The sequence below is a fragment of the Hippopotamus amphibius genome, chromosome 2 (assembly GCF_030028045.1).
Source record: "Hippopotamus amphibius kiboko isolate mHipAmp2 chromosome 2, mHipAmp2.hap2, whole genome shotgun sequence".
In the NCBI taxonomy this organism is placed as follows: Eukaryota; Metazoa; Chordata; class Mammalia; order Artiodactyla; family Hippopotamidae; genus Hippopotamus; species Hippopotamus amphibius.
The window spans coordinates 12,171,836-12,184,384 of record NC_080187.1 but is presented as its reverse complement, the minus strand read 5'-3'; the positions used below and the strand labels follow the sequence as shown (position 1 = coordinate 12,184,384).

At 36.0% G+C, this 12,549-nt stretch overlaps 1 protein-coding gene across 3 annotated transcripts in view; it reads right to left on the bottom strand.

Annotated features, from left to right (window-relative positions):
* STRBP (spermatid perinuclear RNA binding protein) overlaps positions 1-12,549 on the bottom strand; it is a 155,007-nt gene that overhangs the window by 60,239 nt on the left and 82,219 nt on the right. For all 3 annotated transcript variants that reach the window (XM_057719969.1, XM_057719966.1, XM_057719968.1), the window contains exons 3-5: positions 11,710-11,930; positions 6,950-7,115; positions 3,215-3,359 (exon numbers count right to left, since the gene is read on the bottom strand). In XM_057719969.1, coding sequence (XP_057575952.1) covers positions 3,215-3,359; positions 6,950-7,115; positions 11,710-11,930 — 532 coding nt within the window. The remainder of the gene's footprint in view (positions 1-3,214; positions 3,360-6,949; positions 7,116-11,709; positions 11,931-12,549) is intronic.

Here is a 12,549-nt window from a genome sequence, read left to right as displayed (position 1 = left end):
AAACTTTATAAAAGCCAGCTCATTACTACCACTGCAGCAAATACAGTATACTGATTCCAATACTACATTCCAATGGGTATTTAAGAGTTTAACTGTGTTTATGTTCACTTCTTCAGACCTATCATGTACACATTATACTTACTGTGAACTCAAGGTACTTTTAGTAGATGAGTTTGTACTGTGACTTTTTTTAGTAAGCTGAGTAACTACCACTATTTACTAAGCACTTTGTGCTGGGTATTGTACAGGTCACATTACATAAATTCTCTCAAACAATTTTCTAAAGTATTCGTTACCCACATTTTAAAATAAAGAAACCTGTCCAAAGGCACACAGTAATAGTTAATGGAGTTAAGAACCAAACACTTGGCTGCCAGGCACCAAGGTCTGTACAGTTTCTCCTATGCCTTCTTTAGCAGGAAGCGTGTAGTTATGAAGAATGGTTATTCTACAGAGCCTTCAAACAAAGGGTCAAAATATGGAAAGAAGACTGACAGCACAGGAGGACTCTTACCTGTGAAACAGTAAACAATACCAAAGAGATTCACTATGTACTCTGTCCACTGGAAATCTAAACAGTGATGATCTGAAACAGGTAGTTAGATAGATCCACTTCTGCAGAGACAACCCTGAGGAGATAAGTGCAATGCTCTCACCTGCCCCAGTCCTCCATTTCTACCTGCGCTCAGACTTTTTCCCTTTTTTGATTATACCCAAATATGTGGCAAGTAAAGAGAGGGAAGAGAAAGACACGAGGTATATATTGTGAACAGCCCGTTTGTTTTGTGGGAGGGGAGAAGCTGAGATTCTACAGGAAAATGTCTCCCTAAAAGTTACAATGCGTACTTTTTTTAAACTTTGAGAAAGAAAATGAGTGCAGATTTTTTAAAAGAGATCCTTCTCAAACTTAGAAATTCCTGGAACCCAAATGAATCGTGTGCTTTCACCCCATGCAGCTGAAAAAGAACTGCATCAAGGCGAGAGGAGCCATCTGGTGTGATGAAACAAATCCTACAGAACTGTACAGCCCAGGTCTCAAATGCTTCGTTACACTGGATCCTCAAAGCTGCCCAGGAATACAATAAAGTGCTAGTGAGGATTAAGAAACTTCAACAAAGCCCAAATTAGACAAAATGGACAAATTAAAAGAGATAGCAAGTGAGTCAACAGGGCTATGAGGTTAAGGAAAGCGACAAAGCAAATCTTTCTGCCATTCAAAAGGAGAGGAAGTAACATGTGTAAAACATTAGATCCAAGCTGATTCTCTCATCTCATCTGATCCCATACAATTCTGTTAACATCAGCTGGTGAGATTCAGCTTATAAAGAGATCTTGGGATCCTTTAGTAACCCAAATACCTGAACAGAGACTATGACTCTCCTATTTTATTACAAATTCCATTCTGTAATATAACTAGTCTTCTAATAAGGGTGCAGTATACTAAGAATCTGTTTTCAGATTCTCTGAACATAAAGTTATAAAGGCAACAGACTAAGCTTAAGGGTATCACTGAAAACTGATAAAATCCCATGTAACTGAACAAAACCATGGGGAAAAAGATGCCCAAAGTTCTCAATACTTTCAAAGTAATGGAAGGGATATCTACAGCTACAAGCAAACATTATCTAGTCTTTGGCCATTTCAAACCTAGACAAATCTAGCCTTCAGAACTTTAGTCTTCTTCCCATCTCTCTATACTCAAAGAATTTTTAGTAATATCTATAATTATAACTATACTTAGAAATGGTTAGTTTTACACTAGAGGGTCAAGAGAACACAGCTTACCAGAATTAACAGAATTATCTTGATACTTCAGAAATCATTTTATAGTTCTACAGCTAATGGTGAACTGTAAAGCTGTTAAAGAAATTAAGCCATTTAAGATTGGTTCTTCAGAGGTGTTAGAGATTCTATATACAGCCAAAAAAAAAATTACAGGCATAAACCCAATTATAGATTGGATGCACTTTAATTTTAAACTATGACTCATAAATGTGTCTAGTTTATATCCATCGGGTATGGTATAGCTGATTTTAGTTACCCCAAAAGACTTTTTTAAAAAGGAGTCTATCACTTTTACTTTAAGAAATCCTATGAGTCATGTCTGCCAAAACTCGAAATCCTAACATCTCTGGTAAATGCATCTTTTTCTTCATTATCAACTTGAAATAAATTAAGAAACTGACCAATACTTCTTGCTGCGCTAGTATTTCAGGTAGAGGAGTAAGCAATGGAACTTGCTGAATGTCTAATGATGAAAAACAGCAACAGGGAGTCCCTATTGGTCCAGTTAGGCCGCGTTGCCTCCAAATTGTCATGACAGAGAGGGGCCAGTTGATCAAAGGTCTGACACAGGAGAACTACCACATGGCAAGTTTCTAGGGACAGGACTGAGAGGCAGTAACAAGCTAATGTGAAAGGATAAAAAATATCAAAAAAGAAACCCAGCTCCATCATTAGTTTTCAAAACTGAATAATTTCTCACTCTACTTTTATAAGATGGCATTGCCATGCAGAAATTCTTTTTAACTTCAGAAGAAAGTTAGTTTAAAGCATGCTTCCCACATATATAAAATTAAAAATGTTAACAGGATCACAAACCTCCTAGAAAAAAGATTTACTGAAGATTATTTATTAAAAAAAAAATCAGTCCCCCAATTTATCTCTCTTATATTATTAAACACTTACACTTAGGCAATTAGATAAAGCATAATTCTTAAAAGATTATATAGTTATTAAAAGTCGAGCGATGTGCAAATGAGTAACTTGACACAATAAGTGAGTAAATTTGAAAATCACTGTTTTGAACCACATTTAACCCTAAAATCAGACCTAATAGCCAAACTACACAGAAGGTTGGCTGATACCAATAGTAATGCAGTACTAGACAAAGTAAAACAGAACACCAAACCAGTATAAAAAGTAAAATGGATTTAAGACCAACATGATAAACACAGGTTTTTTAATTAATTAATGTATTTTATATTTCAAATACAAACATTTTTGCCAAATATGTTGACTGTGTAGAAATAAAGCTGCTTAAAATACTATGAGTGGCATTAAACAAATGAAGACAGGTATTTCTTAAATCCATAAAACAATTAACACAGCATTCAAGAGAGGTCTTATGTGAACAAAACAAATATATATTTATATATACACATCTATCTATATCTATATCTACATATATATATATATATATACACATGTGTACCTCCGTCCTTCTTCTCCAATTCGTCCCTAATTAGAGGGGAAGTAAGTATCACCTTCAAAGTTAGTGTAGGTTCTTTTGTATTCCGAATTATAATAGATGCCTCATCTATACACTGTTCCACTTGATATTTCTCTTCTGTGAGTTTCTGAAAGTCACCGAGATTTCAAAAACACTCAGTTAATTACAATTTCAAAAAATGAATGATTGCCCCTTAGTTTTCAAATGTTATTAACAATTAGTATTATTGTGCTGAAAGAGTAAATAGTCTTTAACTGGTTCTTTAGTGTAAAGGTAACATCTCTCTCCTCCCAACTTACCAGCAAATCCTCTTTCTCCATCCCTCAAAAAGCAACAATACCAATCATCTATACAATTATTAAACAACATTTAAAACCATTCTCTCTAATATTTGTAAGTGAAAGTTACCAACAACATCATTATAGGATGATGGGTAAATTATTGTTCTTGAAATTATTACAGAGGCCAATTATAGAATAATAAATTGCTGGGAATGCTCTCTAAACCAATAACTTTTTCTGATAGGACAGCCTAAACAGGAATTCCTACTTTCTAAGGACTTATAAGATTATATAGGTTTTTATATAAGATTATGTAGATTTTTAAAGAAAATCAAGTAAGAATGAATGAGAAAGGATCTCTGCACGGTCACTCATCAGCAAAAAAGTTAATATAAAAAAGTAACTAACTTCCCTTCTCTAACAACAGGTCTCAAAGATCATACCAGTGAGACCTTCTTTAGGAAAAGTCATCTGACATCCACAAGGAAATGTACATTGCTTCTTTTAACATACAATTATACACATACAGAAAATAATCACCAATTAGAATCATATATTAAGTTATATTTAATGTAGTATTACAGTTAATAGTTTAATAACTTACACAGGGCCTTTCTTGGTGGTGAAATTTAGTATCTTATTATCTGACACAAATAGCTGAATGGAAACACTCCTGGGTCTCACTCACAATGTGCATTAAAGGAACTCAAAGCCATTTATATAAAAACAGCATTTTACCATTAAATACCCCCCAAAACATAGAAAACAGAAAATTCATTATCCTAATTTTGAACAGAGGAAACCAAGGAAGGGAAAGGCCACACAGTAGCTAGAAAAAACAGAAGTAGAATACAGAGAAAAAGCACAAAACTGCTCACATTCACTTTGCCACTATAAGAGCATTAAAGATGTCTCAGATAAAAAGCAAACTAAATTTTTCAATTATACATGCAGTTCACCATAAGACATACCCCCAAGTAATACACATATGGTATGAGTGTTGGGCTAGACTAATTCTAAGTGATTCTGGTTTTGGTCATCCTTCTCCCTCCTTTGCTCAAGGAAGTTCTAAAATCACCCTAGAAAAGAGGATGTAGAGAAAAGGTATGGTATAACCCCAATTAATTAAGGTACTTTGATAACTGAAAGTTTTGCTATGATAAGTGTGCAGGAAAAAGATTTTTAATTCACAAGAAAATAACATATATCAGAGATTGGTTTCCCAAACAAACACAAAGAAAACAAGGGGGAGGCAGGGAGTAAAGGTAAAAATCACATTTAAAATGATTTACTGAAATATTATTAGTAATAACACTATGTCTGTACTTGTGTGTACATATGTGGGCATATATATGTGTGTACATGTATACAATTTAATATAAAATGGGTGTACAATTAGATTCCCATTTTCTTTGGGTGCCTTTACCCAAACGCCTATGGTCATGGATCTAACCATCACACAAAGCAGCTGGTTTCACTGCTGGACAACTCTACCAGTTATGTTAAATTCAAGTATGTTTCTTACAATGTCCACCACTGTTCTTAAGAGTTCAGGCCACTTTCACCTTCTCCAAGAAGCTCTTCAAAGATCTAAAGATATTTATGTCTTTTTCGGCTTCTCTAGGCTAAAAAGTCCCAGTCTCTTCAAATTTGAAACCGTTTACACAGCCTGCACTCTCTCCTGGGTCCCTCCTTGAACACTTGCTAGCTCGACAAGAACATTTTAAAACTGTGTTGCCCAGAAATAAAGACCCTCACTCAGGAGAGAAAATGCAGATTCACACAGCTGTGATCTACACGGAGAAAGTTCTATTAATGCAACTGAAGCTCCAATCTCCTGTATCTTCAATACTCGAGAAATATGACAGATCTTCAGGATCAGAACTTCAATTTCTTATAACACTGGTTCTCAGCCCTTTTTCCATCCTGACACACCTGAAAATATGAGCACTCTCATAAACAGGACTCAGTACAGGGAAAAGAAAAGGGGGTGAGATGGTTGGAAATGCCTCTATGTCCAACCCTTTGATTATTACTTTAGTATAGATCTTAGAGTAATAATGTTCACTATAGTAAAAGCAGAAATAAAGATTAAATTTTAAAACAATATAAAAATAATGGAAAAGAGATGAATTTTACTTTTACTAACATTCTAATAACAAAAAGTATAGTCAGAAACCCGTTACTGAGCTTTCCATTTCTCAAAGCTTTATTGTACTCCATGTTGCTTATCACTCTCCCTCCCAAGATGATCACATAAGGATTTAAAATAAATTTTTAAAAGAAGTGAATTTAACCCTTGAAAGAACAGAAATCTTTCTTCAATCAGAATTGAAAATGGAAAAGCCAAATATGTTTGTTCAGCCACTCAGAAAACCTTAAGATCTAAAAATGATAAAATAAAACAGTGCTCCAGAAATTAATATAGGAGAATGTGTCAACAAGTAACACAAATTTGAGTGTCAGGAACGGTAGATACGGTAGATTAAAAAATCAGGAAGATGGTTTTGAAGATCAGTTGGTGAATATGAAAGAAAATGATCCAGTAACAAAGCTAATAAAAACAAATTTAGAATTCATATTACTTGGGGGGAAAAAAGTCTCTTTAGAAGAAATACAAATAAAGGAAACCAACAACAAAAAAAGAGAGCATTCAACAACTCACAGTACTACCTTGTGTACTGATATCTATTCATGTGACATGGACATAAGGACTAACTGATATGAAATCATCAAAAAGCTATAATCTAATTATACCAGAGATAACACAACTGAAACTGAAAGGTGATCATGGCTTCCCAATTAGTGATGCAACTGGCCCTTGGAGCAGGCTGGCAGAGCAGGTCCTAATGTGACCACAGCCCCAGACCAACTGGTTGCCTTCAGCCCTGAGGAGTCCTCAGCCTCCAGCAGCATCCTCCAGGAAGCATGCCAACATTAAAATTTTCTAAATGCATCCCAATGTGAAAAAGGTTTGGAAACAAGGAATTAATAGTGACTTTGCATTAACAAAATGAATGAGTCAAGTTAAATTAACAGTCTTCAATTTAAAAAAATTATCATCTATGAAAGTCTCCAGTTGTCTAGGCTCTTTCTGATCTTTCAATTCTTTTCTGCATTATACCAACCTTTCTAAGAGTTTCATAACGTGGAAAGGCCTCCTCTGAAAAACATGGAGACTCTCAATGAGATACATCTGAAAAACTTAAGACTGTACTTTAAGAGCCATCTTAATTTGGTAAATATGTCCTGAATACTAATCACCAGAAGTTTGCCTTAGATGGGATGGATGAGTCACTGACCAGATTGGTAGTATTCCTTTTGTCTGTACCTACCCTTTACTATTACCAATTTCTCAGTATTACACTTATCAAGGTAACTACCTATTTTTACCTTTTTACAAATTCTTCTAGAGGTATAATTAAACTGTACTCACCTGAATCTGAATAGGAAGATTATCTTTGACTGTATTTAACAGGGTCTCTGTGGGTTTGTCTTTGCACATTAAAACCAGCTCCAAGTCCATATCATCTTTAATCAGCAAGCCTTTTGCAACCAGGCCAATCCTCATAACACCACACAATGTCCGACCACCTTGATCCCTAAAAATAAAAGTCTGAATGATTACTTTCACAACCTATTTCCCGAACTATAACTTAATCATCACTTGACTCTCTGGCTACCTATATGAACTGATAAAGGAGAACATAAATACAGATATCCAAAATTCCACAAAAATGCATCTCAGATTTAAGGCCCATAAACTATCTTCCGCAAAGAATAGGGAGAATATTTCAGGCTGTAGATCTTTCAATTCTTTATTAAATCTATATTGCTTAGGAAAATCCAAAAATACTGTATTTAAATACCTTTCCAATTTTTCAAACTTCCTCCTTTTGTCTTTTAATTAAGTAATTAAAGAACTGTGAGAAACGTGAACACCATGGTACACTAGAAAGAGCATTAGGGTGGAAATTAGAAGCCCTGAACTCTCCTCCTGGTGGTGCCTGCTGGCCCAGTATATGTCACTGTAAACGGCTATGGGCTAGATAAGCTTTGGCTCATCCCTCCCAGCTGCAGCGTTCTAGGAATCCATAAAAGCTTATGGGGAAAGCAGAATACTGAGGTAAGAGTCAAGAGCTGAGGAACCCAAAGATGATCTGCCAACACACACATTCCAAATCCAGTGGTAGCTAAAAGAACAAACAGTCAAAGAACATCAAGTCATGAATGGTGCATGAGAATAATGTTAACAGCTAACCTTGATTTTAACACCAAAAGTTCCTTACTGGTTCATTTCCCTCAATCACAAGTGAAAATGTAACTAAACTTAGCAGTCATTCAACAGTAAGCAACTGTGAGTATGGAAAACATACTAAAGGAGCTCCAAACTCTTCTGTTCCCGAGGCTCCCACTGCAGATTAAGTACAAAAGCTGTTTAAAAGCTGCTGAAAAGGGAAGAGAAAGAGATATCTGATAAAAATGTGCATGCTACAAATCTCATTTAAACCTCACAAAGAGCCTGCATTTGAAGGACAAGTAATGCGAACCTTGGAAAAAGTGACTAATTGCTCAAGTTCACAGAGAGAATAAAATGGCAAAACCTAGATTTAAACTCAAGTTGGTCTGACAACAACACTCAAGTTCTTCACATTATTATAGCTGTTTCCCAATTTCAGAAAAGAGAGAGATCAAAATTAGACAGGTCAAGCAAGACAAACTGCAAGTGTGACTTCAGAAGAGTTGTGATTTGGTTAAATAGAAAAAGGTCATTCTGGCTGGAGGCAAACAATCAGCAGAGTTGGGCCCAAGTCAGCAGAGTGGAGAAAAACTAGAGAGACGGGAAGGGAAAGAAACAAATTGTGGTGGTGGAAACAAGACAGGAAGTTACAAATAACCCAGCCACAGCTCAGTGCCTAGCACACCTTAGAGATTCAATAAACATTAAATCAATGAAAAACTATAAGGGTGGTACAAGTATAAAAAGAAAGAAAAAGCATTTTGAAGGAAGTGAACCAAGTACAGGGAATTATCTGATACTAAGAATAGAGTCTGTCATCTTTGATTCTTTTTTCTTCTGTATCCCTGTTCTTTCATCTTCTCATTCTCCCACATCTAGTAACAACTTATAAATTCCCCCTCTGTAATCACCCTCAAACCCCTGCCTTCAAACTAGCTTCTTTTCAAGCTTTTACTACCTCTCACTTAGACCACCTCAATAACTTCCTCTCCACTGGCGTTACTAACTAACCCCTACCATCTCCTCTACTGTATACAGTATGTTGCAACCAGAACAGTCTTCCAAAAGCACCACATGGATGAATTCTGCCTGTTATTTTCCCAGTGTCCCACTGAACACTTAGACATGAGTATACCGGGAAGCAACTGAGGAGACAGCATGACTTCCTGCTCAAATTCCAGCTCTGCCACTTACTGTGTGACACTGAACAAGTTACAAATTACTTGATTCTTTTGAGCTTACTTTCTCATTTGTTTAAAAAAAAAAAAAGGAATAATACCTTCTTCAGAGTGGTACTGAGAATATCATTTAATTAGTATAAGTAATGAACTTAGCCCAGAGCCTGGCATATATTAATAGCTCAATAAACAATACCTATTATTCCTTAAGCAGTCCCTATACTTTCTCACACCTAGATCTTAGCTGAGATTTATTTTTTCTTCCACTTTCACTGCCTGACAAAACCCTACTCATCCTCTGAACCTACTGCAAAAACTACCTCCTTCATAAAGTTTTTTCTGATCCCCAGAACCAGCATACAGTCTCTCACTGCTCTGTACTTTCACATTTTTGTCACAGAAAAGTGAAGCGAAGATGCGAAGAAAACTGGACCGGGAGCCCAACACACCTGAATGTGAGTCCTGACTCCACCACATACTCATTCACTGACTTTAATGATTCTGAGTCCCTCTTTTTTCATAAGCAAATGTGAAGCAGTGGAAATCTCTTAAGTAAAATGGGGGTGGAGAAGGGGGATAACAATAATAGAGACTAGCAGGTTTGTTGCAAAATAACGTGAAAAGTGATCTAGTACAGTAATCAGCACTCAATAACCAGCATTATTAGCTTGCTTATTAAATTCTATATCATAATTATGATATATTTGGTCTTACCATGTAGGAGACAGCATGACTGAGCAGAGAAACCAAGTCCTAATTAAGTTCTGAATTTTAATAATGAATTTGAATATAAGGTATTATAACACAAGTGACCCAGATATAGGGAATTAATTAAAATTAAGCTAATATTTCTAAAATACAAATAATGGGAACTTGTTCGATTTATTTGACTTGTGAGTCCTTTTGTAAAGAGGTAAAATAAGAGCACAGGTAAAAGCTCCCTAACAGTGCCTGGCAATAGAAGGTGCTTAATAAATATAAGCTAGCCCTCCCCATCTCTGTGCCCTCTGTAAGTGCTCAGCATACATCAGAAGCATAATACGTGTCTATGACCAGAACACAGCCCTGTTCTTGGAAGCTATACCTGCCTCTGTTTTATATAAAATAAGTACACAACCATTCTGCATTCCTTGAGTTCTACCACACTGGAAGACCCACACACAAGTGCTCAACCCGGGAATGTTTCACAAACTGGGAACACTTTACAGAGACAATCAAGAGCGTGCACACAGAGCACTCTGTTTAAAAATCCAAACAAAGCACAGAGTACGTTGTCTTTTAACACCCTGAAAACTCAGTGACCTGATCTGGATAAGCAAAAGTCTACTAGAGCACTTTTCAAAAGTCTGCTCGGCCTTGACAGCAAACAACAGAAAAGGCCTGAACTGCAATGAAAAATAAAACTCCACTTACAAATAGTAAAAATAGCAAATTTTATGTTTTATGTATTTTACCACAATAAAAAAAGTTTTTAAAAGGGTATAAATGCATTCCAACATGCAATTTAAATATGAAATGTGGGAATTCCCTGGTGGTCCAGTGGTTAGGACTAGGCATGTTCACTGCCATGGCTGGGTAAGGAATGCATGACTATTTAACTTGCATAGGGACTGGGATACAAAGAGCTAGATTATTGCACAATATTACTAATCACCATGAACCCCAAAATTTGACAGTATCTTTTTTAAAGCTAACATATGCAAGAAAAAGTGAATTACTGTCAGGAAACTTCAAGCTGACAAGTTCATCACTAGATACAACGTATATATTATTTGTAAAAAGCTGAGAAAGACAAGAAAATATATTCTTCAGCTAAAAACTGATACTGATTATCTTTCATCTGAAGATGGAAAGGTTATACTACCTTTCAGTTAAAGAAATCAATTTATCAATACTTTCACACTATTCTTTATCTGCTTATCACACTGATTTAGAATTGAAAGCCTGAGAAAAAAATTCTGTAACTTCTATCCTCAATTTACCAGTTATAGCCAAAGTAACGTTCTTAATCTTATTAATACAATACAGTCAAATGAGCTATATTTTTCAAAGTAAACCATATACTTATTCCAATCATAGTGACATTGCTCAAAACAGTAACTCTTAAGCTTAGCAAGGCATAAATAGTTTCCTAGTTATCATTCAGCTTCATCTCATTCATCTCTCACTGTTGTTGCAGCACAGTATACTCTGTTGGGAATACTCTGCTATCACTGTTGAAAGGTCTGGCTCCCATTAGGTCTTCATTCATTCCACAAAACCCAATGAGCATTTACTATATGCCAGACATTGTACTGCCAGACACTGTACTGGATCCTGGGAACCAACAAGGCAGATACCTTTAGAGTACATTCTCCTGCACTCTTTCTTCTACATCAGGGTTTTTAAATATCTGACAAAAATGACATTTTATGATTTTCCCAGAGACCAAAAACACTACTATTTATTTCTGAATGTAGGAGGCTGAATCAACACATGAAAAAGATGACATATCATAACCTCCAAAAAATAGAAGATTTTTTAAAAAGGCTTGGTGCTTGCTCCCTCAAAAGGCATCCTGAACAGGTCTATCTTCTTTTTCTGGTCTAATCATTATTCCTTTCTTGCTTTCCCTTCAAACTTAACTCAGAAAAATTCCACAAACATTTACTTCCTTGTTTAGTCATATAAATGAGAAAATCCAAAGAATACCAAATAGCAAATGTAACCCAGTGGGACGGGACCCTGGGCTTTTCTGGGCATTACAGAAAAGCACCACAAAGGTCAGGTCACACTCACTTGGAATAGGAGTCTACGGCCTCGTCCTTCTTCACTTCTGTCTCTCCCTCTGCTTTTGTGCCTTTATTTGTTTCATCCAGCCAATCCGAGACATGTTTAAGAGCACACTCAACAGTAGACACCATATTCTGAACAGCTTCAAGTTCCTCCGGAGATGGATAAATTGTTGAATGTTTCACCATAACATGGCGATCATCATTGGCAAAAGATCTAATAGATCTCTGTCAGAAGGTGAAAGAAAACTATTAATTTGATAAAAGAAATGTTACCTGAAAAGGATGACTTACAAATACATTTAAGTCATAGCATTAATTGTCGAACTGTTGTGAAATAGTTAACATTGAGACAATAAAAAACTGCTCAAGAAAGGAAGTAAAACCCCATCCTACCGAACTCCATGTCAGAAAATTAGAGATCTTTCATTCATGTTTTGGAAAAGTTCACCCAAGTCATATTCGGTATTAGGCATATGCCACCTTTTAGCTGAATCTATCTGTTTCCAATACCACGTCAAAAAGCACATGAAAAGCTGCTCAACATCACTAATTATTAGAGAAATGCAAATCAAAACTACAATGAGGTATCACCTCACACCGGTTAGAATGAGCATCATCAGAAAATCTACACACAGTAAATGCTGGAGAGGGTGTGGAGAAAAAGGAACGTTCTTGCTTTGCTGGTGGGAATGTAAATTGATACAGCCACTATGGAAAACAGTATGGAGGTTCCTTGCAAAACTAAAAATAGAACTACCATGTGACCCAGAAATCCCACTACTGGGCATATACCCAGAGAACACCATCATTCAAAAAGACACATGCACTCCAATGTTCACTGCAG